The 27,676-nt window shown below is 42.8% G+C and overlaps 1 protein-coding gene and 1 long non-coding RNA gene across 11 annotated transcripts in view; both read right to left on the bottom strand.

The window, feature by feature from the left end:
* Nucleotides 1-14,069: 14,069 nt before the first annotated feature.
* Nucleotides 14,070-16,550, bottom strand: LOC134141182 (uncharacterized). Its single transcript, XR_009958553.1, has 2 exons — nucleotides 15,248-16,550; nucleotides 14,070-14,251 (listed from the first exon to the last, which is right to left on the bottom strand). It is a non-coding gene; the product is annotated as an uncharacterized LOC134141182 (long non-coding RNA).
* Nucleotides 16,551-16,553: 3 nt separating this feature from the next.
* The window catches only part of TMEM229B (transmembrane protein 229B), a 31,504-nt gene continuing 20,381 nt past the window's right edge, over nucleotides 16,554-27,676 (bottom strand). For 7 of the 10 annotated variants that reach the window (XM_062577206.1, XM_062577208.1, XM_062577207.1 and 4 more), the window contains 3 exons: nucleotides 19,562-19,623; nucleotides 18,060-18,208; nucleotides 16,554-17,770 (listed from right to left, as the gene is read on the bottom strand). In XM_062577206.1, the coding sequence (XP_062433190.1) occupies nucleotides 17,240-17,743 (504 nt within the window). In that variant the 5' untranslated portion in view covers nucleotides 17,744-17,770; nucleotides 18,060-18,208; nucleotides 19,562-19,623 and the 3' untranslated portion in view covers nucleotides 16,554-17,239. Of the gene's footprint in view, nucleotides 17,771-18,059; nucleotides 18,272-19,561; nucleotides 19,624-27,676 lie in introns of all 10 variants that reach the window. The other 3 variants (XM_062577211.1, XM_062577213.1, XM_062577215.1) reach the window with 3 other exon arrangements.

Below are 27,676 nucleotides of genomic sequence, written 5' to 3'. Positions count from 1 at the left end.
CCAGCTGCATCTGTTCCAGGAATGGGGGGTAGGGAAAGGAAACTAACTTTCTGTTGTTTCTACATGCCACTTTTAGCACAATCTAACCCTTATCATTGGCTGTAATAAGCAGATCAAGAACAACAGCCTTGGAAAAGATTAGCCCATCTTCTCATTCTGCCTGATCCCGCTATTCCTCTAAACCATCTGTGGACAACCAAATGCTTGTCACCGGGCAGCTAACATTTCTCCTCCTTCACAGGAAGGATTAAATTCAATTATAACAAATTCTTCTCAGGTATTAGTAAGGACCTGTGTGGCTACACGTTTACACTAAGGAAAAAGAAGCTTTTCTCTCAGGACAGTCAGAAGGCATTTCTCCTTTTTCTGTCTCTTCACACATGCTGCTGTGAGGCTGATGGATAATCCTTATCCAGTATTATCCATCAGCCTCAAAACCACTTCAGAAATATTCAGCAGCAATGTAGTGTTTTTGAAAGAAATCTGAACCTCCTACGCTTTGTACAGTAAAGCAGAATAGCTGCCTTGACTAGCTGCCTCACTGCCTAGCTATTGCAGGCAGAGAGACAGAGCCACCTGCATATTACAAGTTTGAAAAACAGAAATGCATTTGCTTTCTACCCAAAATACAGCAAACAAAATGTGAGACCTTAGGGATTATTCCACTTTCAGCCTCTACTCCTCTAAGCAGATTGCCCTCCAAGATCAGCTTCCCACTTCATTTAGTTCCTAGTTCATTTACCTATTTCATTTAAAGGGACAGCAGGAGTCATTCAAGTCTGTGGGCTTTTTATAGCTCCTTGTTATCTTTCTGTTAGATGAGAAGGCCATGAACTGGCAAAGCGACAGTACAGTCATCAATGTAGAGTTGTTGTTACCAGAAGCAGATCTTTACTAGTATGTGCTAAAACCAATTTATCCTGCAACCCTGACCTCATCCTGCCTTTCACAAGTGCCTGCCTTTCACAAGAGTTTCTGCTTACTGAGGTGCAGGAGCTGTTCCAGTAGTGATGCCTGTATTTACCAGGCCTTGCCACTCTCACACAAGATTTCCTGCAGCTTTCCCTGGGATGCTGAGGTAGACCATGAAATGGCAAATTTTACAGCAGCAGAACTGGTAGGCCTTTAGTAGCATTGCACAAAACAGTATCTGACCAGTGTGATCCTTTGGTCCCCATTGCAGCATTTTCCTGCTAAAATATGGCAAAAGTGCAACATAACTCTCTTCATCACAAACCTGAGCTGTATTTAGACATAACCTGTGAAGCAGATTTGTTTAACATTGACCAGCTATGGAAACAGATTCTGTAGTTCAGTGGTTCCCCTTTGATTAGCCCCGTTCTCTGTGGCTATGCACATCCAGCAAATCTCCCTGTGATCCTTCACAGCCATTAGCCTCTGTTGAGAAGGAGCAATTAGACTAAAATAATCCAAGCACCTCACGGTGATCATTAGAAAAAGTACACTGTGCACCCCCTTGTAATCACTCACAGAGTAAGACTCCAGTTAAATTAGTACCTGTGGTGCACCTATGGACTTGTTTTTAATGGCTACATTAGGACATCTGCTCCTTTCAGGTGCAGCCCATCTACAGAGTTCTACAGAGACAACAGGAGCAGGTAGATGCTACAGGAAGGTGAGCTTTTTTTCTTGGACAATACCAGCAGAGAAGGGTAAATCCCAGATACTCATTTCTGTGCAATTGCTAAAAAAGATGTTGCCCTAGAAAAAGAGACAAAATCATTCATCTACAATGCCAAAAAATCAAAATGTGAATATTTTTATTCAGTGCGCAGCCCAAGAAGCATGTTCCAAATCAGCAGTGCCTTGGTTTTTGGAGCGGAGTCCTCCACTTTTTGATGTTACAGATTAATCACTCTGATTGCCCAGCAGCTGAACTGAGCCCAGTAACTCTCATTTCAAACAACAAACACAAAAACCAGCAAGCAAACAAACCCTGGAACATTTCATTCTATGAATTATTTCAGTCTGGGACCTTTGGCTCCTGCATGCTTCTCATGCTACTTTTATTTTTTAAAACAATGAATAAGATCTCTATTGCTGAGACTACAAAGGAAACCATTCCAGATGTTCTCACAGTCCTAACTCCACTATCCTTCCCAAAAGATATTGCTGAACTGTTTCCAAAAGTGCCTGAGTGGCATGAAGGTGAGCAGAAACCATCAAACCTGGGCAGAGGAAGCAGAGAGAAGTCTCCAGTTCAGAGTCTTTGTGCTTTACAAATTTCTGCTCTGCCCTGAAAGAGTAACCTGTCTTCATGTCCTGCAACTGAACGGTGCTCACTCTCCCACTCTACCTACAAGGAGTTTGGCAGTTACAAAAATGAGACTAAGGGCCCAATATCCTGTGTCTTAATGGTGTTGAGAAACAGATGCAAGAGATCAGTGGATAATTATAGAACAATTTACCCATAGAAGAAAGAAGACATCGGATTAGTTGTGTGGACCCTTGGTGATTTTTTTTACCTTGCAACATGGCAGTTCTAAAGCATTTTACTGGGATGAACACACAGGAATAGGGTATTCAAGCATCACCCCAGTACTCCACTACCATAAACTCAATTACTATAGAGAGTATCCAGGCAAGATTGTCTGCCATTCACTGTTTGGGCATGATGCCATGGCTATGATCACATTATCCTGGCCCTACATTGACTGCTTATGACAAATTAATTTTACAGTGTTGCAGCTATTTTTTAAAATCACTGCAGCGTATTATATTAAATGAACTATGAAGCAAATTAAGCATATGCTTAATTGAAGTAAATAGGACATTTGTACAGCATGAAGCTGGATGCATGATTAGCTGTTCTGCTGAATTGAGGCCCTATTAATTGTCAGATAACTGAGCTTTAGTTGCAGTAGTCTTTAAGATATGGACTTAGAAATCTGCAGCAAGCATCGCAGTCCAGTCCAATCTACTCCAGTCTTTGATACATTGTTTTCCCAAATCTTGGGGCTTTTCATGCCCAATAGCAAAGGGGCATTAAATAGAAAAACTCCTAGCCTTACAAACTAAACTGCACTGTAAGGAAAGGTGCCTTTCAACTCAGAAGGTGAAGCCATCTTGCATTTGTGACTACCTTTCATTACTGCTGTGCTGCTACAGCATGTGCAAAGACAGGTGTATCCAGGGCTGTGGGATTCAGTGGCTCGTGTCACCAAAGGTTTTCATTTGATTGGCTCTCATTTACCTTCCTCTGAGAGCTAAATGTATCATCACCTCTCAGTAGGGAGTCACCAATCCAGATACTTAAGCCGAATGATTTCAAAAATCCCCTGATTTGAGCTGGCTTCATTTTATGGGCTTCCAGTTTGAAACACTTTTCAACCTCTGGATGCATAGCTGCCATGCCTTCATCTGGAGCCATATGAAAATCAGGACAGAGACGTCTCAAACTGGTAAAACTGAGTGACTCAAAATCTATGGTCACTTTTCAAGTATCTAGACTTGAATGATAAGCTCAGGAATGTATACAACTCAGCAGGGCTGGGAAGTGGGCAGATGAGCATGAGACTTGTTTATCTTAACTCTTAATGTTGTGTTTTAAATAAATACTCTTTAAATATATCACCCGACTTCCCTTTTACATTGGTGCAGATCCAGAATAAGGTCAGTGACATGAATAAAGTTACTCGGGGATAAAGCAAGACTAAGAGAACAAAATCAGGTTTTGGGGGTATTAGAAATATGGATTATAAACATAGGTTTTTGCTGTTTCTTCCCCCTCCCTTTAAATTGTCAGTGAAAGAAAAGAAGCTGGGAGGGCAAATGAGTATCAGATGTGAAGAAAATCTTTGGGCTTTCAATTTCCTGTAAGCCAGGACTAGAACAGTTAAAAAGCAGCAGAAGTCAGGAATGAGATACAGTTAAAAAAAAAAAGGAAAGAGAGAAAAAAAAAAAAGCAGCATACACTATTTTATTCCAGGGATAATAGACTCAATCTGCTGTGTATGAGACCAGTTGCTGGGAGAGAAAGGCTAGAAATAGCAAAAGGTTTTGCAGGGCAACAGAAGGATGCTATTATTGTACTAGATCTCCATAATGGTTCATTCTGAAGTTTTGAAGTTGTGCTTTTGAGAGCTTGGCATCTCCTACCCCATGCCACAGTCTCTTACCTAAACCATAGAGCGAACACACATGCCCTGCTTTGCAATGAGGGAAGAGTTAGGGATGGAAGAACAGTTCTGGAGCCACTCCAGAAGCCAAAGCCTCTGTCTCCATCTCAGAGCGCCTGAGGAGGGCAGATGTTCGGTTTCTGTTGGATTAATCTTTTGGATGGGGATTAAGCTTTGTTATGGGTTAGCTGCTGATCTTAACTGGGTAGTTTTCCTACATTTCTGCCAAAAATGCCTAGAGTAACAAACAGGCACTTTTTCATACAATCTGTCAAAAGTCTACACATAACAAAATTACATATTTTAAAAGAAATGGAAAAATCAGTTGCAATGGACACAAATTCTCTCTTATTCTCTTTTTCCCATTGCTGACCTTGCTTGTTTACCAGTGCCTCAGTTTTTCTTTCTGCCTATACAAAAAGAGGAGGGAAAAAAGAAATTGCTGCCACCACCTCTAGCCATAAAACTGTGGTTATTGATGGAGTCCAACAAGAACAACATTGCTTATATACACGAAGGTGGGTGGACTGATGACATGAGTAAAATAAAATTTATTATCACATCATTTCTGAATAGCTTTGTCCCTGGCATACCCCTCAGAAACTTCCCACTCCCAAGCCTGAAAAAGGTTAGATCTAGATCCGATATCATGCCCAAGTGCGTTTTTTTCTGTCCACTCTGATGCCTGGGAAAGCACAGTGAGTTACTGCAGACCCCATGTTCCTCTAGGAGATGTCATGGGGGTGTCCTTCCTCTCCTCTGTCCAGAGGCTAGTTGCTGCAGTGCTGCTGAAAGCTAACAAGAGTGTGGGTTGGGTGCCAGGAAAGCACATTCTGACAGACATCCTGTACCATCCTTTATTCATTGCTAAATTTATTCTCTTACAAGACACTGAGGCTGTAACACATGGCAGCTGTTGCAGGATAAAGAGAGAAAACAGGGCTATTGGTGTCGTCTATTTAAGGGCTTTTTAATGTATACACAGCTTCTATTATGCTTACTGCTTTATCAAATGATACTTTCTACATTCCAATGCACAAACACTTGCTGACATTTACCCATTTCTGGCACCAGTAAAGTCTGCATGTGGGAGTTGGGGGGAGATCATGGGACATTCCATGTTTGAAGCCCAGCTGCAGTGCAATCAGCTAAACTGATGCCCCAAAGGGCTATACCAGCTTTGGAAGGCACCTGCTGAAACCATCTCTTTTTTCTGGTGCAGATCTCAACATTTGAGGTAAAGCCTAATTTCCTTGGTTAATGTTTGTTCCCCCCCTTAGGAAAAACCCTCCGTTAAATTAGAAGTACCTAGCTAGGATTTAGTAATAACTGAGGCCCATGTTCCCCATGGTTCTCATCCAGTGTTGTTATTTATTTCAGTATACAATGGGAGTAAATCTTCCCCTTTGTAATTTCCTAGCAGTTTACACATAGTCAGCAGAGCTGTAAATGACTATGCCAGAAGCAGAGCAATGGAGAGATTAATCTGGACGAAGGAGTCTACTTTTTCTTTTTTTTTTTTTCAGAAGCAGGCATGGAAAGGCCTTATCTATGCTGGTGTATGTTCTTTCCCTTAAAAGCAGGTCATCTGCATGGACACTACCTATTGGAACAGTCCAGTCTAGCTACTAGCCTGAGCTTGGGAAAACATCACTTGAACTGGGCAGGACTGGTGCCAGAGGATGCTCTAATGGCTTCTGAGCACCACAGATGTGTGCTGATGCCTTGGAATGCCTGTGACCGTACTTGATTTTACTAATATGCTCAGGACTGGAGTATTTCTGAGGGTCAAGGTTTAGATTCCTAAGACTGTGGAATCTGAAATTCCTATTCTAGTAGGACTCAGTTCATCTTAACCTTTCAATATCTAAAGCGGATATATTAACTGGTATGCAGAATTGAGAGTAGAAAGAGGCAGGTTCTTTTACTCTTTAAGAGTAAAATCTCTTAAAAAATTAGATCATCTTTGGTCTGTCAATGTGCGTAGTGAGGCTCCCATGAGGACTTTTGGTGAAGCATCCTTGGATATAATTCACTTCCTTGCAAGATCTTCTGTGCTGGACAGCTGATGATTGCCATGAGCAAGATACCAGCATTCAAAAAATTATAAAGGACCCAATTCTGCTTGCCTTTACAGATGGAGACAGTCATCTGAGCAAGATCAGGCTGGATACTCAGGCTACAAGATATAGTACTGTGGGATATTTGATCAACTGCTATTATTATAATAAAAGTTATCCCTGACAAAGTTGTAGGTAAAATCTCTCTTGGGAGCAGCGTTTCCTGCTGACTCCATATACAAGGCTTGGCAGAACGCCCTGTGCTTTACACGGATTTTTGCTGGAAACAGAAGAATCCTCCTCTGGGGCCATAAAGCCAGACCCCTAAAGCCCTTTACCCTGAATGTGTCATCTCCCTGGAGACCCAATGTACATGAACAAACATAATCTTGAAGTGTCCGCTGTCTGCATTGTGTTAAAATATGACTGGAACTCAACCAACGAATCTCCAGGTCACTCGGGACAGAATCCTATAAAGGTTTGCTGAGATTTTAAAGCAAAAAAAAAAAAAAACACAAATTGAAAGAAACTCTTAGACACAGAAAGATATTTTTCTATTGCTTTAAGTGGAGTTATTTTACTGGTGTTTTGGCCTGAGCGGGTTCTGTTGTGCCCAACAGACTTTTCATCTGCTTGAGTCCTGGGAAAGTAATAGCTCACAACAGATGGGAAACAGAGATGAGTTTTGAGAGGTCACTGTAATAACATCACATGCAAATCCTTTGCCCATCGGGAACTGCATAGTGCCGGAGCTCTGCTGGGGAAATCAGGAGGAGATTTCCTACTCACACACAAGTAGAAAGATGAGAGCCTTTGGGAAGAAGTCCTGAGGGGGGTTACCTCAGAAAATGGATCAGTCTGACAGATCAGCTTTCCCACTACAGTGACAGGGAAGGAAAAGTGTCTATTATCTCTCTATTATCACCCTCTGTTAGCACAAGAGGAAAGGGATTTCTGCCGTTTTCTTTTTCTTTGTACAGTTTTGAGATAGCTGGAGAACTCAGTCTCTGCTCTGAAGACAAAGGCAGGTGCAGGGAGCAGTAAAGGCAATAGATTAAATGCTGACTTAGCAAGGAGAAAACATCAGTGTGGCTTTTGATTTGCTGCTGTTTCAGTTTTCTGCATTTTTTTCAGCTCTGTGAATTCCCCTCCTTGACATCTGCCCAGCCATCGCAGTCTGTCTCCACTTCCCCCACTTCTCCCTTTAATGTTAGTGTCCTCATTTCCCCTGTTGTACATATGACCCTTTCACTATGCAGGGATTAGTATCTCATTTATAAATATGTGAAATAGATACACAGATGATTTAATTTGCTGGGTTTTGTTGGGCTAGCAAGACAGACTGAAATGAGGAGAAGGGTATGTTCTGGCAGATCAACTGAAGAAAAATGACATATGTACAGAATGAGTAACATGAAACAGGCACACAGGACATCAGTATTAGCACAATGGAGAGACCTCAGAGGACAGAGACAAGATAGTAAGACATAAAGGCCAGTCAAATAAAGAAGAGCAGATCTGGTGATCATAAAGAGCTTGAACTTAATATGGAAGAACAGGGAGCAGTGATGGGCACTGCAGGGGTGTGGGGGAGCTGATATAGTGAGAAAAAGATGATAGGAAGAGACATACAGCCCTCTCCAGGTAACTGCAATCCTGCGCCCAGTCAATAGGGATAATATTAGGCACCGCTGAAAGCTTCTGAGAAGCTATTCAAAATGATTTGGGAAGCTATTAAACTGAGTCACTTAGGCTATGAAACATAGGCAAAAGTCAGGCTTGTGAGTATAGCCCTTCATGGCTATGCACTGTGTATGGACAGTGCTGCAGTAATGGAGGTGTCATGAAAAACAGACGGTAAGAGGCTGAAATCATCACAGTAAGGAATATTAAGATCATGCCTATGAGTTATGGATAAGTGACACAGACAGAGGAATAGAGATCAAATTGTAGGGCTGATTTGCAGTGTGGAGTTAATTGTATGTTACTGCTTGCTCACATCCCATCGAAGCTTTTAACTCAATCATCATGGGATTTTTAAATTGAGCTGTCTAGTCAGGGAAGTACCTGGGACACAACTACGACAAGTCTATCTTGGCAGCTGCTAAAAGAGCTACACTGTAGTGTGGTGGAAGTCTACTGTCATGCAAGTATCACTAGTCAGTGGTACTCCAATGTCTCCTTTCAGTTCTGCTCATCCACATGTAAAGGACAGACAAATCCTCCCAGATTTGCCAGGAGTGACTTCAGTGAGCAATTCACCCCACTGGAGCACATGAGCCATGGGGTGGCCATCAGACTCCTCAAGGCCACACACACAGAGCACGTAGGGAAACAAAAACCTGGTCTGTCTTCATTCAGGCCTACTTTAATGAATTGAATGAAGATCATCTCATGCACATGTGAAAAAAAAGGAGAAGAGAAGGCTGATGATGTCTTGGCATCCCCTATATATCTGCTGGGAGAAAGTATGGGAGAGATTGACTGAGCATGTGAGAAGCAAAAGGGAAGCAGAGGTTTGATCTTCCTACACTCAGTTTAAGTTCTTTCTAACACATCCAGGAAGAGATGCTAGAGAAGCTGAGCAAAATTCAGTTTTTTGGATAGACAGTAGCAAGCTCAGAAGAAGGCAGAGATTTGAGACATGAGGAAGACAGGGCAGTAAAAGCTGTGCAACTGTATGAAGACATTCAGGAGAGGGACAGAGCTGAGTTAAGGAACAATGTTATAGCAAAGGGATTCAATGATAATTGCTAACTTGCTGCTATACTTGTACCAGAGGGCAAGTGTGTATAATGTTTTCTGCTCTGATCATCCAAAGCACTGACAAGCCGGAGCTGTTGTGGACTTTAATGGAAGCTATAGCTCATCAGCCCATCTGTGTAAATTGCTAAAGATGGGATTTAGAGAGGAAGCTCAGGGTACCTGTGATTGCAGTATGGACCTGAGGTAAATATGAAGCACAGAAAGGGACAGCTTGCCAAAAGAGCTGACAGAGAAGCAGAATCAATAGGAAGAGCTACAGCAGCAGCAAAGTGATTTGACAACAGAAGCAGCGATGTAGATAAGCACTTCTGTAACTGCAACAATGTGAGCTGATAGAGCAGATGGTCACCTCAGTTTAGCCTCTAACATGGCTGGTTGCCCCTAGCAATATTTACCTAAAAATACTCTACTGATGAAGATGGGATTTAGGCAGCAAACAGAGGGAAATCAGTCCTATTTTGAACAACATAAACCATACTACATATTGGCTCTAACCGTCTGTTCATGCGCCAGTTTGGTACTTGGGCAAACTGCATACAGCTGGCTGCTGATATCCTTGCTCTGATGAAGAGCTGAGGGACTAGGGTTTCAGTTACAAGTTGTGGTAACTGCCCCGGGCTGCTGGGTAACTGGCTGCTTCCAGGAAACTGCCACACATGGGATAGTGCTGGAAACAGAAACATACTCAGCCACCAATGGCAGAGGTGCAGTGTTTGACACATGGAGGCTTTGAAATGGGAAAGGTAGGACAGGAGTTGCTGTGGATGAGCGAAGGTGCTGACTGAAAATCAGGAAAGGCCATTTTGAAGGCAGACTGCTGAGTTTACCGAAAGTCTCATTTATGGATCAATAAAGAACTCATAACAGCCTTTTGAAGGCAGAAGGGAAGACTCTCTACTCCAGGCTAGCAGAAGAAACACATCTTATCAAACCACTCTCCCTTACCTAGTGCAGTAGGCCAATTCCTGAGCCCCAGCCAACTAGCTCATCACTGTCCCTGTATAGCAAGGCTTTCTGTCCCCAGGCTTCCTGTCAGCACTGTGGCATAACCCTGAGCTTCATCTAACTTGTCAAGTCAGACTCTGTCTAGCAAAATGCACTTGAAACAAGACCTTGGGAAGCAGCTGTGCCTGTATTTGATGACGAATGGGACAGCACAATGAGTCACAAAGAGACCCCTAGACACTTCTGTAAAACACTAAGTAGTGGCAAATGGAAATAATTTATGAGATGATATCACCAAAAAAAAAAAAAAAAAAAAAAAAAAAAAAAACCTCAGAGTCAGCTCGGCACATGGCAATGCAAAGCTGTGTAACTCCACAGCATCAGGGAAACATCAGCACCCTTGATCTACTAGGCACAACAACAACGTGCTTAACCAAAAGATCCCTTCTCTGGGATCCAGGAGCTGGGCAGAATAGGAAATGTAAATATAAACTAGATGTTAAGATATGTGTTCAGTCCTATATGAAGACAAATATTAGATAACTGAAGAGACAAATATTGTGGTGAGTTCTGCCCCACAGCATTCTGTGTGGCTATCACACAGTTCAAGCATGGCTCCCTTGTTGGGCTATGACAGCAGTGGGGTTGTGCTGGTACAAGATTGCTGGATAATCCAGACCCCAGGCTCTGGAGAAAATATCTCAACAACAGGTAGCAGAGGCTGGCCTCAGCATGGTGCCCAGGGAGGCAGGTGTACGCCCAGCCCAGCTGAGTTCAGCCCGACCCAGTCCTGCAACAGTGTGTGGAAACCTTTGAAGAGCCAGCGCCATCTCCTGTCCCAGAGCTCCCTGCCTTGGGTTCCCCAAGTGCCCATCACCTCTCTGGCGACTCAGGAGCAAGCAGGTCTTGACATGCAGCTTGTGAGTCTGAAAGGTGGTGGATGGCTATGCTGAAGCTGCTCAGGGAAGGGAAGCAGCATGCTGCTGCACAAATCATTCCTAGGACAGCTTCAGTTGGTGGAAATCGGGCAGCTTTTCCCCAGTTTCCCCATTTTTTTGAACCTTCTTCACTCCTCAGACCTGGAAATTTTTGGAGAATGGGCAAAATGTTCAACTCCTTTTCCCAGGTCTGAAAAGACCACCTGGGAGCTGTCAGGACATTGCCATCAGCTCTCCATCGATGTTATTTGGGGCTAATCCCAACCTAATCAAAGGTATGATGTAAGAATTATTTCACTGGTGTGGGAAAAGCACTTTCAGATCCTTCAAGGGAATCTAATAAAAGAAGGGCAAGTACTATCATTCCCACCTCCCCCAAAATATTAGGTAAAGTACCACACAGAGATAGTAGTGCAGACATCTTGCAGAAGGCGTTAACCTCAAAGGAGAGAGAACTTCTACATTGAAAAGTGTGTCCCATGTTTGAAAATCCTGAAATCTGCCAAGTGTTATGCCTGTCTCAACTCACATATTTAATGAATACTGATTGTCTCATCTGCATATGTTTACTAATTTTTATTAAAGAGCAAGTTGCTTGCATTTCCTTCTCCTTCTTCTTCATTATAGCATCAACACTCAGTGACCAGGACAGCATGCCACACAATGGTATAACCAGTGTTACCTGATACTTAGGGGTCTTTTAGTCCTAAATTGACTGCAGCATACATGCAAACTGATAACAAGCATTTGGAATTACCATTTAAAGCTGGTATTTTCTGAGAACTAAGGAAGGCTATTTACAGCAGAAAATCCAGTGGCTACAAAGGGAGGAATGAACAGCTCAAACTCCAGAATAAAGAGCCAAGTAAAGGTCTGATTCTGTCAGAATAAAAATACTGCCAGACTGCTTTAGACGTCAGAGAAGTTGCAAACACAGAGACCATAACAGAGCTGGTTCTGTCAGAAGGTATCACAGTCTTGGGATCAGGGAGGCTCTTTAACCAATCTATCCAGCTCCTGAAGATTTAGACTCACCACCAGTCTTTGCTCTGTAATCATTACATCAACACTCATAACATCTCTACTCACCACAGTCCTCGAATGGCAGAAGCTCTCCCTGGCTGTGCACAGGAATTGTACAGCACACTATGTACGATACCGCCTGCACTTACATGATGATACAGTGACCTGCTCCAAGGCTGTGACAAGTCACCTTCCTGCATTTGGTCTCTAGAGTCTCAATTAAGTAGCTCAAAATCTCAAGATCATAAGCAGTAATAGAGTTCAAGTAGTATTTCACTTTTTCTCTCTCATTTAACCTCCAGCTTTCCCATGAAAAACATTTCCATTGGAATCCAAGGAATTAAGGGTGTATTTCATAAGGACCTACCTGAGTAGGTCCTTGTGCTAACTCAGGTGCTGAAAGTAGTTTAGCCACATTGCAGCACTCTCTGTGGGCCAATTTATTCTGCTTCTTATCATGATTAATTTACCAGGAAGGCACACAGTGCTATATGGCTTTAGTGCCCATACTAGCTTAGGGGGCACTAGCTTGCATGTCTATAGATGATGTTATTTTTCCACAAAGATGCAACTCAGGAATCTCCTAGAGATAAAGACAACAGGAGATTCTGAATATCTCTTCTACTTCAGAGTAAGTTCAGGCAATCACATACTTTGGGGACAGCAGATAATTTCTGCATTGCATCTAGTGAAGACCCCACCAGGAAAGGGCAGCTTTGTCTTTGAAGAAGTGATACCCTTAGACACTAATTAACCAGCACATTCCCAGGCCCTGTCTAGGCTTACTTCAAGACAGCACTTCTTCCTTTGACATCTGCACTAGCTGCCTGGGGGCCAAAAGAAGAGCAGGCACTGTGTGCTCTACCTGCTCTGTAACTTCTCTCTGGTGGTGTGGTCAGAAGACAGCGTAGAGGGTGGCCAGACCCTACATGGAGGAAACCCTTGCCATTCTCAAAAAAGCCATTCCAGGTGTGCAAATACACTATCACACCTCTAGATGGCTTGTTATTAATGAGACTGAAGCCCAGAGTCTTAGATCTTAAAAATTAGTGTTCCCCTGCCCAAGCTGAGCTGACCTTTGTTCATTTAAAACTTTGTTGGAGCAGCGCCGAACCCCTGGCTAGCACTAGAACTCATCGTTGCCTAGGGTGGGAGGAAGGGAAGGTCTCCTCCCAAGGGGCTGCTCATGACACAGGAATGGGATGCAAGTGGAGGCCATTTGCCAAACAGGGACAAAACTCCCGAGATCTCACTGCAAGCCTGCCTAGAAAAGGAGGTGCCAAAGGACCTGGGAGAAGGAGACACACGCTGTGTTGGGAACGGCTTCTGATTTGGAATAGGTTGCACCAAAAGAGGGCCGTTTTCTTCTGCAACAGGGGATGGATCACAGAGGGATGTGGTAGCAGCAGATGAGCAGGAAGGAAGGGGAAAAGAGTCATTTCCTCGTCAGGTGGTTCAGGCACAGTTTGCAGGCAGGAAGAACTGAAGCAGAGAGAACTCTGTATTCAAGAAGCAGGCTTGCAAACCAGGGACATGTATGAATTCAGGGCTCAGGATGAACTAAAACAGAAAAATGTTTGGTTTCAGTACACATCTTACTGGTGACTCATATTTTATTCATAGTACAGAAAGGCCAGAAGTTCACACTAGCAAAGAAATTCCCTCTCCTTCTGTGCAGGCTTCAAAAATTGGTCACAGCAGAAAAATGCTGTTGAACTCAGGAGGTCTGGGGTTACCAGCTTCCCAATTCTCTAAACAATTAAAGCCTTTTGGTCACTTTTCACCTTTTATATTCATAGGACTAATCAAGCAAAATCTTGATTGGATTATTCTGCTTTAATTACAAAATTCACTCAGACCAAAGGCTTAACAGCACCAGGTACATATGTACACATTTCTCTCAATTGTAACACCAAAGAGCAATGCAGTCTAGTCCTACTTTAAATCAATTATTTCCCACTGGCAAGATCTTTGGAGTACAAACAGACATCACAGTAATGCTTGAACTGACTCTTGCACACAGGGCACCAGACTATCTTATCGTGTACTTTATGCTTAAGGTGGACGGTAAAAGTAAAAAGCACGACAAGGGAGGCAAAATAGAACCCAAAGGTAATTTGAGCCCATATCCCACCGTACCAAAAAATGCAGCAATAGGCAACTTCCTCCTTGTTGCTGCAGAGTAAGGACAAAGTGGATAAATCACAATTTTTTTATTGCTGGTGAACTCAAAACAGGCAACTTTAATCTACTGAGGAAGATACATGTACAAATGTTAGGCCTTTGTGCGTTTTTTTCGTTTTAATTCAGTCCAACTCCTTTGCCCTTGCTGAGCGGCCAGTGAGACCCTTGGTGTCTCACCAGACTCTGGGCACTCCTCCTGTAAGACGGTATAAGAAGCATCACATGTGTTAAAAAAGGGAGATTTCTCAGAAAAGACAAAGCTCTGACTGTAACCACATTGCTCAGAAAAGAGAAGTCTTGCTAATCCTGCTGCATTAGGTACATGGTATTACAGAAGCCCCTGTGACAGCACGAGTTGTGCAGGGGATTCTTTGAATTGATTTAAGTATTTGTTGGGTTCCATTCTGTTCCTGGTGTGCAAGCTGCAAGTAAAGTGCACTTCTGGGTGTAAATTACAACTCTGTGAAGATGCAGTATCTGGGTGGTATTTGTCAGACATCAGCAGAAAACAGACTACAATAGTGTTACAATGGCAATAAGGATAATGGAGTAAGATACTGGATGCCACCTGGGAACCCTTCCATGGCTTGAGCACCTGGGTATCATATAACTGTGCAACCAGTTGCACCAGGTTACCACAGCAAGCAGCACTCCCCTGGTCCCATACACAACTGCCATGGCATCACCAAACAATGCTCTAAAAAGTTAGAAGGAGATAACAGCTAAGGACAAAACAAGGATTCAAAGGATGTTTCTTTGAAGCTGAGGGTTTCACAGGGTTGTGGGGAAGGCAACATTACACCAAAGTCAAGCTATGCCATGAAAGGACAGCCTAGTTTCAGCCACTGCATTTAGTCACCTTGACAGAATTGCTTCACTTGCACCAGAGCCAGAATGGAGAGATCCCAACCCTTTCCTGCACCTTGAAACTATTGTTTTGTTTCAGTAGAGGTGATTTACATTATCCCATATACAAATCTCTTTTCCCACCCTTCATGTACAATGACAGGTGACTATTTTGCCTGGGTCTAAACCCCTGAGACCATCAAGGTTCACAAACAACATACTATTTCTCTGATTTCATAATACTGGCATCACAGCATGGAAAAAAAAACAAAAGAAAAAAAAATCTGTTCAGTGTTTGTTCTCTTTTAATTTAATGAGCTATAAAAAAGGAACTCTAAATACCCACCTAAGTATTCTGGGTGCTTCAGAAGACATTGCATACCCCAGGGCAGATTTGATTAACTCCTTGACGCCAGAGTTTTCACGTGTCCATTGCCAGCAACGGATGTTATGTGGGAAGGGGAAAGGAGGAATAAAATAATTGCACTCTATGATACAAAAAGGATTAACACTGCCCTTGTAAGAGCAGAACCAACCAACAGTTCCCCTCATACAGCCAGAAGTACTTTTTCTCTCTGGAATGATGCTCCAGGGCAAGAAGTAGGTTCACAGCTGAGTGCACCCCACTGGAAGTAGAGGACCAACATGGACAAACACATTTCTGACGCAAGAATGGAATTCTACAATCATGCAAACAGATTTGCATTGCAAGCCAAATTCACCTCTGTTGACTTTGGTGAAAGAACCCCTAAAATTTATCTGGTCCTAGAGGGCAATTACAGCAAACCTCCTCATAAAACCTGTTAGGAGTGAGATATGTCCGACAGCTGGATACTCCATGTTTGTTGCTAACTCCAACAGCCAAGATTTCCCAAAGCAAATAATTAATCTGCGGCTGCCAGTATCAAGCCCTTATTCGCCATTACAGCTTACTCTGTGTTCCGAGAGTGTTCCCAAATGGATTAAATTTCAAACTGTCCCCAGCACAGATCTCTCTAAAATGCAGCCACAGCATTTCCTCACCCTCGAGCTACTGGCTGCATTCACACCCTAACCGCAGCCTCAGCCAGAGAGAGCATGAAGAAGTGCTCTTTAGAAACTTTCTTTTACAATGTGCCTCCCTGTATCAGGTGGTGTGACATAACCCTTGCTGCCTCCAATCAGCGTTATGACAAAGGCTTGCTGTAGTTACATAAAATAGAATTTGAGAAGGAAAAAATAAAACCCTGCTCTGGATACTCTGAGAAGAACACTGGGCAGAAGTGGGCTAAGACCTGCTGATGCTAAAGGAAGCTGACACTCAATCCCAGAGGGCTCCGAATCCTGGATACTGCCTTAGCCACACAAAGATTTTTGACCTTTGGTCAAGTACAAGGGGTTACAGCCAGACTAAGTCAGCAATGTCACCAGAAACAGAGGAATCCCTGGGAAGAAAGGCAGAAAACCCTTGTGGTGGGCACAGTCTCTATAGATTTTGCACAGTTGGGATGGGAGCCAGAATCTGGAGCAGCCCTTCAGGCAAGTTCTGCTTTGAGGGGATACAGGTGATGGGAAGACATATGCTATTCCTTGTTCCTTTTGCCAAGATTGAGATTGCAGAGATTATGGTAAAATTCACTCGGCAAAAAAGGCCTTTATTGGAAAAAAAAAAAAAAAAAAAAAAAAAAAAAAAGTTCTGTAGTGAGTATCAGGACTGATACTTCAAAAAGTACAAGATTTGTATAAATTCATCAAGATGTCCAGCACCAGAATATATTGTGGTGCAATAAAGAACCTGGGGGGGAGGCCAAGGGGACCTCAAAAGGGGAACACCATCTACCTCCCCAGCAGACTGCCAGTCTTAGGTTCTTCTCAACAGCAGATGGACTTTCCTTGTTCCTGCAGCATCTCAGGTCCCATGGGAGGTATTGGTTGCAAGCAAGCACCTGAATATTGCCTAATGGAGTAAGCCAATCACTAACTTAGGTGGCGTGTCCATGTTCATCAACTAACTGTTTTTTCTCTTTTTGTATGCATTTCCACTGTAGTATTTTTTTCTTCTTTCTCCACATAAGTGTAAGCAAAAGAACTGCTTTCATCAGTAATAAGTTAAAATCAGAAATGACCTAACTAACAAGTAGCTGACATTGGTCCTTGGAGCCCAAAGAGTAAAATCCATAGAAAAATCTATTGGTTCCATTTTTTTTTTCTGGTATATCCCATGCACACCCCCATTAGAAAAAAGGGGGTTTATGAATCTTATCATACAGGAAAGAGCAGTACCTCAAAGCCAGAGCTGACAGTCTGTAGCAGAGGTCTAGGCTCTCTCAGATTGCTAAGAGCGGCTCTGAGTCACTACTCAATCAGTCTTCACATGGCCGTTGGCCAAGGCAACAGGGACAGTTGGGGCCCCTGGCTCAGCAGTCTCATCAAATCGTAAGCGCAGGGTGTTTCTGATCACCAGCTGCTCCATGATGAAAGAAGCACAAAACCATGGGATGGCATACTCCAGGGTGATCAGGCCCATGAAGTCAAAATCAAACTGGGAATAGTCCCATGGGCAGGCATTGAACTGGCGTAGAATGAGGCCAGTGGTGAACTCCCAGAGGTATGTCCAAAGAGTGTAAATGAGGCAGCGCACTAAAATGTTACACTTGTCCTTGAGATACAGATACATCTTCTCCACAATGAGGATGGAGGTGCCATAAATGAAGAGTGCCCACACACTGGTAACACCTGGGAACTTCCAGTTAAAGTTGACCACAAACTCCCAGGCAGCTGTGAACATCACCTCACAGAAATAACCATGAATGGCATAGAGGTACCACCGTGAGAAAGCGGTCAGTGGTTCTGCCGCAGCCATTCTTCTGCAAGCACCCCAGCAGGCACTCTGAAATGAAAACAAAGACAGGAGTCAATAAGGATGTCGCAAATCCTCATCACCCAGATGGCAACACACAGAAATTCATAACACCAGCAAAGGACCCGAGAAACAAAGTGAGTTTTAAATTATCTCATTTTTCCTACAGTCTGGGGGAAAGGTGTCACCTTACTAGCCTCCAATGCTCAGAATGGGCCTGGACAACTTATCCTGCTCTGCCAGAGGGACTGGATGCAGCTGGGATTGGTGATGAAAGGAACAGGGGCTCTGCCAGTAGTGGGGCAACCAAAGAACTTACCAGAAGCAATTGCCAGTAGAAAAATCAAGCATCCCAAAAGGAGCACACATCATCTTCTTGCTCCTTTGAAGAACAGCACTTTGCTGAGTCCAATATGAATTAGATGAGATGAACTGAGCACTGAAAACCTTAGCCGCTTCAGGTGCCACCTACGTCCCAGAAAGTTTAGTGTAGTGAAAGACTATGCTTTGATCGGCGCTACAGAAAGGAAACTAGAAGAGAAAGTTTCCGAGGTTTTACGCTTTCAGATACCACATCTTGTGCCCAGTAACTGAACCGTTATTTCTTCTGTTAGAGAACTCACATGCATCACACACACAGTTAAGATTTGGAGAACAATTCATTATGGTATCAGACCTCCTGATCTGAAGTCAAAAAGTGCAAGAGCACCACTAAAATCCATTCAGGTTTGGGTTCAGGACTGCAAAGCACAAAGGATGAGAAAAGAACAGCTGAGCACAGAGAGAGGTGGTTAGTCATGGTAAGTAGGAAATGAGAACAAACTAATTGTCTCAGCAGGAAGAGACTTGCTGAATAGGCTTTGAAAGCACATAATTTCCTTATCAGTGAACAATCTCAACACAATTAGTTTTTACACTTTCAAATTTTTGTAGAGATTTTTCAGGTCCTAAGCACTGCCTTGCCATGCTGTAACTCATTAGCCCAAGTTCATTTCTGGCATAATTTTACTGAAGCCTTACAGATTTACAACACAGGGTGAATACAACCTCTTACATTCTCTAAATATATGCTTTCAAGTTGGGTTTCTCTTGGCCCCTGATTAGGCACTACATAACTTCTTTGCTCTGCACTTGCCAACTCTGTGGTACAAGGTGCTAAGAAAGGACTACAGTAATGTCATGTGCAGTCATACCAATGCCATCTGGAAATAAATTATTCCTGCCCTGCTCTGTAAACACTGCGCCTCTCTGAAGAAAACATTAATATGCAGCAGTGCACTGAAAGGAGATTCTGATAGTAGATAGTAAAGAGAAAGATTCATTAAAAAAAAGAGAGTTAGAATAATGAACAGGTGAACAAAATATTCACTGGAAAAATGCACACAGGAGGAGGGATGAACTGTAATACATTTCTGAGGAATGAGAAGAACTGGGGAATATTGAAAGCGGAAAGGACAGAGCTGTACTCCTAATCCATTCACTCCTCTCTTAGGTTGACATCCAAATGGCACAGTTCACGTTACGTAGGCCACTGAACTGTCTTCACACGCTACAGATCTGGATCAATAGCAAATTGTGAGCTTGTGGGTGAAAGACTAAGGCGTCACTAGAAATTCCCTCATGTCTCCTAATAGTTCAGTCACAAGAGATGCTCCAAGACAACTGTGGAGGTGTCACATAAACGTGCATGGGGCATATCTTCCCACAGTCTACAAGTGGCTGGTGCATAAGGGCAAACTTCCTCTCTGATGAGAATGACAGTTTAGGAACATAATGTTGGTTAATTTTCAAGCACAGCCAATAAGCTTAGAAGGATCTTACCTTGAATCTTCATATCATTTCCCCATTTTCACACATTTTCAAGAGCAAACCAGTAGTCAGAGCTGCAGGAGAATGGGAAAACGGTAAGGAGGAAGTGGGCTGTGCCTGTCTTTTGTCAGAATGAGGATATACAACAGCAGCAGGAAGGGAGAAACTTCTTGTATCTGAGGATACAGGCACCGAAAGAAGCAGAGCCTTTCTGGTCCTATCTAACAGATAGGAGGTCCTGTCTGTTACTAGGTAGGGTGCAAAGGAGACACAGAACTGTCATTCTCTGCAGAAGAGAATGTTTTCACTAAACTGCCAATGGTTGTATGTTTTTCCTCTCGTTTCAGTCAGTCTTTCTAAGCTTTTTCACTGGTGTTCCTATCTCCTTGCCCTTCCCTCTATGTCTTTACAGAAAATGTGTTTAAATTTCACTAGTTGGGAGCATGCACAGCATGCAGTACTGTCTATCAAGTTTTCCTTATAATTTTGGAAATCTGTTTTCAAAGCTAAACCTTTAACAAAATAGGTTGTCCAAGTGTGCAAAGGTCCTTTCCTCTCAATCTCTCCCTTCTTCCCCCAGTGATCTCTTTACTAGTTATTTCCGTTACCTTATGCCTGCCCACCAAAGCCAAAGACTCCAGCAAATGTATCCAACAAGTCATGGCCAGTTCTGCACCACATAAGTTTCTCTGTGCAGTGAAGATCTCTCTCTTTCCTGGTACTGTACACCAATGCTTAATATTTACCCAGTTATTCTCCGCTTTTCTTACATTTTGCAAAACAGATATCTAGCCCCTACACTGGAAGTCTATGACTAATATCTGGATGTAGACTTGGGACAGCCTCTGCAATCGAGATTAATCCCTTATGAAGACTGTCCTTTGAATCCTGACCCTTTCGCCATGACTGCAGGGAGACAAGCACCAATGTGCTGATAAAGTCTCAGCACTTCTCTTCTACTGTCTCAATCAACCTGAGCTTGCATGGGAACTTCCTTCTTATGATATGCTTCAAAGAGTCGTCACTGGCTTCCTGTCCATTAAAAGCATCCTGAAACAGAGCAGATGAACTGTGGCAGCCCAAACACGAATTGGTTCCAATGTGCCAGGCACTAAGCAAACCCATAACTCAACACAGCTCCTGGTGCAAAATACTTCATTTGAAGTAAGACAGAAAGTATACAGTAGGAAATGGAAGGGAACAGAGGATACTGAGGCTGAAATACAACGAGCTATATTACATCACTGCACAAGTTGGAGACTACACAAGTTAATGGCTACAAGAGCATTTACAAAGTAATTAAAATTGCAGCTGTCCCAAATGTCTCATTTCTAAGCCATATCAAATTGGCTTGTCACTGTTAAACAATAATGCAAGCAAAGTCCTTAAAGACAGATATGCAGAAGGACAGAAGTGTCATTTTATTTGGCAGCAATGCATGCATAAGACCATGATGAGAAGTAGTTACAGAATATTTGCGAGAAAAGGATCTAAACAGAAGGCCAAGACTGGATTCAGTAAGAGATGCAGATTTGTGAAGAGCCTAAAAGAGATAATTAAACTTGGTGATACAAGACTTCTAATGGAGTGACAGTAACATAGATCAAAAAGCTTGAACACATGACAGCTATTTAGTCCCTCAAGGAAAACAAGTGCTGTGTATCAGTGAGGCAGTTACACTGGGATGGACATTGACTTCCCAAAAACCAGAAACGCTGCTGCCAGCTATGCAGTTGCCTCAGCAGAGAGGAAACAAGTCATGGAGATCGAGCTCCTCACCAATCCTCTGCACGAGAATGCCAGTACTTGTAATGCTGCTGCTCACATTGTGCTACTTTGTGGAAAACAGGGAGCCTCCAAGTTCAAAGCTATGAAATTAATACTTTTCATCAACAACAAATTATATTTCAAGCAACTGAAGAAACAGTTCCTCAAAACAGTACGTGATTAGCAAAACTGAGCTAAGCCAGCACTGAAGTTTTCTGTCTTTCTCCAGTAAGACCTTCTTTCCAACCTGCTGATAGAATTAGAAGGAAAAAGGCGAGTATATTGAAATTACACATCAGCCAAGAAACATGCAGTCCGAGAACTTCTCCTGGCACTGCCTGTGTGGGCAACACTCCTGACAGTGCAGGAACCCCAAACTTCTCCATCTGCTACACTCACAGCAAAAAAAAAGGCATTTTCAAATCACAGGCCTGACAGACGGACAGTACAAACAACCGTGTTTCTCTACAGAGGTCTCGTTCTGAAGATCAGGGCAGGACGCTCTGGTCTAGGGCTGCGAGGAAAAGGGACGCTGTAACAACACTGAGATTATACTTCTAAATTTTAGAATACCAACTCCTTATTGAATATTAACCATCCCCTGGACTGAGGTAAGATACAGATAAACCTGATACACAAGGCAAAGCAAGGAGAAAGGAGATAAATCCCCAGCTGCTCTAAGGACTGCTTTCCAACATGTCAGACATTTTGTGCTAAAAGGAGCACTAACACATTCGGTTTTGCAGCTGACGTAGCCCAGGCAAGCAAAAGGCAAGTGATGGACTGGACGACTGAAGAAATAATGGCAGATTTGTCACGCACGAGCACTGCGGGGGCGGGGGGGGAATATCAGTGCCTCAGGTTGTCTCCGGGTCTTACTTAAGCCCTAGTTAAGATACTCTGAATTATTCCTGAAGTGTTAATAAACAAAAAACACAAATAAAAGCCACACAAGACATTTCCTCTGACGAGCCAGGGCCTCAGGCTGCAAATTCTGTCGGCTCCTTGTTCCACCACAGGTGGAACTCTGAAATGCATGGTACCTGCCACTCCTCGAACTTCAGCTCTGCTGCTTCTGATATTCCCCTTCCCTGTCCCTTTTTCAAACAGTACTTATAGAATTGTTTTTCATGACTTTTTAGATATTTTTCATTGATATATCTTTGTATCCACTCTTGTTTAAGAGCTGGAGAATCAGTCATGTATCTGGGGCTTTTTTGCTTTAACAAAGAAGAGCAAACACAAGGATGTGTCAATGAAAATCAACATGTGTTTTGGGGTAATACTTTTTAAAATGTAATTTTTCTTCTCCTTAATTTTGCATCTTCCCTGCAAGTAGCGCTACCAAATGAGTGTGCCTTTGCAACCAACCAATTCAATTAATGTGCTGCAAATCTAGCTTCAATATTTTCATATAAACACTACACAAACCATTAGAAATAAAGATTTACAGAACACCAGTGCTGGATTTGGCCCCAAGACATTAGTTCATTAGCGTTTAAATATTTATGCACTAAAATCTCAGCAGTACTTATGTGCTGAAGTCATAACTCTGAGGAGATATTCATCTTTCAGGTAACTGAGAGCCTCAATTAACTGTGGCTTAGAAAATAGAATTTCGACTGTACTGAAGTGTGGAATAGTTCCAGCAAATAGATTAATCAAGCTTTGCAATGAATGCTAAAAGTGCATCACAGACCACTGTCTCTGAATGCAGACTTGATGTACCTTCCTTACTCCTAGTACTTTCACAGGGGTCCTGGAGCCCTGGGATTTTGGTCAGTTCTGGATGTATTAATCTGTCTTTGCTGCTTCTCTCTCTGGACTCTAATTCCATTAGGGTCTAAGTTCTTTCCCTTCCTCAGAGTTCAACCAATGCACAGTGTATTGTGAGTGAGCATAGACCATTTTTAACCTGTATTTTCCCCTCATTTATGCTCTTGGCAAGGGGCATGATTTCCCAGCCACTCCTGGTTCCTTTGCCCAGTTCATTCTGCACCTACTGGCAGCCTCTGATCTCTGCCTATCCTTCAAATCCATCCCAAAGAGAATTGGGATACAGTAAAACAGAATGACGACAAAAGAAGATTAAATTAATCCAATTACCAAACTAAGCCAAAGGGATGAGGAAGTGTAGTTCTTATCAGGAATGTCTCTGCAGGGGGCTGCCCAGAAGGCACCATTCACAGTGAGGAGGAGAAAGGCAGGATTTTCTCGGGAGGGGAGTGGTAGGGAGTGCACTGGGCGAAGCGTTTCAGAGAACAAAGAGAAAACATGAATACACTGTTCACATAAAAAATGTTTTTTTCTGACTAATGCGCTCTCCTGAATGGCAGTGGAAATGCAGAAAGCTGAGACTTCCCATTCCCTGCCCACACATTTCCTTGCTTACTAGAACGGGCCTTAGCCCACCGTGACCGCTCTAACCTGAGTGGCAAACCTGAGGCAAATCAAGACAGGAGCTCCGCACTTACAGTGACCGAGACAGATCCTTCCTATGTGCCTGGTTAAGAGCTCTCAAGAGTCAAGCAAGCAGCAGATTCACATGACAAACCTGTGAAAAATGGTTGAGTTTAAACTTGACATCTTAAAAAAAAAGTATTGCATTTGAAGTGTTATCACAGAATCTCCCCAACATCTTTTTCTGGCAAGGTCACATCCTCCCCAAAACCTATTGCTAGACCACCTCTGTGCCTTAGCTACTGTCCTCCCTTCTTTGGAAAAGCTGTTCTGAGTCCCCAGCACCACCTGATACTACGGCTCCAGAACAAGCAAGTGTCCAGCAAGGGTCCAAGTGCCTCTGAAGCAGCCCCAGCAAGAAGCAGAGGCTCTGAAGCCGGGAACCCACTGTAGGAGCAGGCAGGGCTTTAACAGCACAGAGCTGGAGGCTAGTGCTAAGGATGGTCTGTCCCCAGGCCGACCACACGCTAGAAGGGGGCAGAGTTCACCTTGAGTATCTGTATCAGCTTTACTCCCGTTTGAGGTTTCAGTTGCTGGACTCACTTTCATCTTAAAATAAACCTTTAGCATCAGTCCAGGTTACCTTAATTCTCTACAGTAAGAACAGAATTGAGCTTTAAGAGCTTTTGAAAAGCTGCCAGAAATTTACAGTCCGTAACTTAAGGCCTAGGTCTGAGTGTTCAAACTTTCCTGCTGGGGAACGGTGCGCTCCAGAGTGAGTTCCTGACGGTTGGCCCGTTCAAACTGCACGTTCGAGTACAGTGACCATCAAAGTGCATGGCTGTTTTTGAAAGCTTGAGCTTACATGCTGTATCAGCTGATTGCATCAAACCTGACATTCAAAGAACATACTGTACATCACGGCTTACTAGTAAAAAAGCAACCCAAAACAGAGTGATCAACAGAGAGAGACAGAATTCATCCTGAGAACATGCTGCGACTTTACAACATCTTGCCATAATCAATATTTTTCCACTGTCACTAGAGAGCCAGCAGACTTAAAGAAGACACAACATTAAGGAGAGAACATTATCAGCATCACCTACCCTACATGATTTCGTAATGGAAATTGGAAATTCAGACAGTTCTTTTGTGAAAAGGTTTCCTTTTCTTAGCAAATGCCCACAATCCTCTTTCTGAACCACATGAAAAGCAATTAGCAAGAGTCCACTCTTGACGAACAACCCTAAAATAATAAATTGATTTGGACAACTTAGAGGTCAGTATCAGTTCTACAATAACAAATAAATACACTTAGCCCAGCTCTTCTGAACAATTTGCAGTACCACGCCAGAATCAGCAAGCAAAGGAGGAAAGCCAGGCTTGGCAATAGGAGCAACAAAAAATCCAAACACATTTCACATTGAAAATGAAGCTTGGCACAAAAGCGCCTTGTGAGCAAAGCACTGAAGTAGGAATATAGAAATTCCTAGCCCTGCTAATACTGTGGCACAATCCAAGTCGCTTAAATCTATGAAGAAGAGCAGTGCATGTAAAAAGACGAAAAAAAAAAAAAAAAGAACTGTTGACAGATCCAAGACACCCTCTCCTAGTTTGCTAAAGGTAAAGTAGAAGTGGCTAACTTTGGGGGTTTTATTTACTGGAGAATAAAACATCAGTTCCTAAAAGTTCCTGGTATAGGCACAGCCATAGAGAACTCTTTCCTTCTCCTTGTATTAATATCCCAAGTACACAAGCCTTTATAAAGTGAGTGAATTTTATTCTCTCTCACTCAGGTTTATTTCCATTTAGAAAGACCAACGAGCAGCCTATAACTGCTATTGCTCAGGTGTATCTGTCTTCATAGAATACTCATATTTTTCTGTCCAGAGTAATTTGCCAAAAACTTAGGTCTTAGAGCCTATTTCCTGCACAGCAGGCACGCTCCTCTGTTGTGTTGGGCACTTTGCATCTTTGCAAAAGGCAGCTTACGTTTTTAGTGCTTTATTTCCTCAAGGTACCAGGAAGCCTGCGATTTGGGTTACAACTACATACACATCACCTTCATTTTTATGCATGCCCCACGTTGTTCTCTCTCGTAAACCTGAAGCATCAGATCCACAATAAACCTCTAACATATAGTGGTTTATGATTCCCCTCAAATCAGATTTATTCACCTGTTTATGTGCTTTCTTTCCCAGGAAGGCAGCACCAGAGAGCTCTCCCACAAGGAAAATCAATTGAAATCAGACCTCTCAAAGGTGGACTGACCACTTACACCCTCTTTTAAATAAAAGAATAATTCAACATTTGTGCTCCCTGTGGAACTGGTATTGGCCAGTCTATCTCTACCCATCCATCATTTCTGGAAGTCATGTTTTCTTTATTCACCCTTCCTTCCCCTCTAGGGGAAGCAACTTTGTCCGTATTTTTTTCCTCTGACTATACTCATTCTTATGCTGAAGTCATCTTTCACAAACTTTACTACTGCATTCAGGATTCCTACCTGCAGCCTGCCAATCATTTAGCATGGCTTCACAGCGCACGCTTAGCCTGAACCTTTACACAACCCTGCTGAACGTGGTTCCATTTGATACTAGTTTATATCTTTCTTCCATGCACCTACACAAATAGGCAATCTTGCATAGAACAGTCTTGCAGCTCTACCACCTTTACCATTGAGTTTGGGACCTACATTTCCTTTTGTGGCTGCAGTATGTTCAAATAAGGTTAGACTCTATTGAACAGTCTCCCTGATAAAACCAGCAAACAGATTTATTACACTGACACAGAATAGCATTTTCAAAACTAGCCTATTCTTATCAGTCAACATAAATAAAAGATGTTAGGTTTCCTAACACAGGACAGAAAAATCTACATGTATGTGCATGGGGTAACATCAGCTGCTTCTGAATGCCTAGAGTCCAGGGATTAATTTTTTATAGGATAGGGCTGCCCAGTTCATGAAATAAAGCAGTACCACAGCTTCTGACTACTTTGCAGATCCAATAGTATGTGGCTATGGTACTTGCTGAGACTTTGTTCTTATTCATCCCCTATACCAGACCTGATGTACACATTTAGGCTTCTGAAAAATTCTAAACGATCTTTTGTGATTAGCACCCAACAAATTCCACCAGTCCTGAAGGAGAAGTAACTGCATCATGTTAATACCAGCTACTTGCAAAACACCTGAAAAGGCAATTAAGTTTCCACTTCAAAAGGAAAAATCCTTGAGAACTGCTAACTCTAATCCTAACCTCAGTAAGGAGGTAAAAATACTACTCACCTCCTCATTCCTGTCATTAATCCACACAGAAGATGGAAGGATGGAGCAGTCACAAAAGATCAATGTACAGTCACAAAGGAGACTTGAATTTGACCCCACATATATAGTTGCCTCGATGGAAAGAGGAGAGATTCTCCTGCAATTAAAATTGCTCTCAGTTGTGTGTTGGCTCCTCTAGGAGGAGGGAACAGAAGCACTGAAAGGGAGAAAAGCTAAAGATAACTGATTTTGAGAAAACTTTGCAAGATAAGAACAGAAGATAGATCTAAAAGGAGTAGGATGGACAGATTCTGACTTGTGCAGTAAAGGGAAATGTGGAATAATGCACAGGCAGAAGTAAAATTGTAAGTACATTAGTAGCAGAAGCTTTCAGGTGGCAGACGTCAGTGAGGTAACCTCATCACAGTTTCCTCATCCCTAGCGTCACCTAAGCAGATAATAATGAAGATCCAGAGCTCCCTGCAGCTACTACAGTGACAAGATAAAATGTGGCTACGTGTTCCACCCCACTTCTGGCTGCCAGCCCCAAGTTAACAGAGACCTCCAAACCAGCCTGCCTGGGAACCCCAACAGGGCATGAAAAACAGCCTGGAAAAGAGAGGCAATTTTCTCTCATTGCTGAATTGCTGAGCAATTGCTAAGATGCAACATTCAGGTATGGACAAGGCATC

Source organism: Rhea pennata, chromosome 5 (assembly GCF_028389875.1).
Source record: "Rhea pennata isolate bPtePen1 chromosome 5, bPtePen1.pri, whole genome shotgun sequence".
NCBI classification, from domain to species: domain Eukaryota; kingdom Metazoa; phylum Chordata; class Aves; order Rheiformes; family Rheidae; genus Rhea; species Rhea pennata.
Note: the sequence above shows the minus strand (reverse complement) of the source record. Positions and strands in the feature narration are given on the sequence as shown.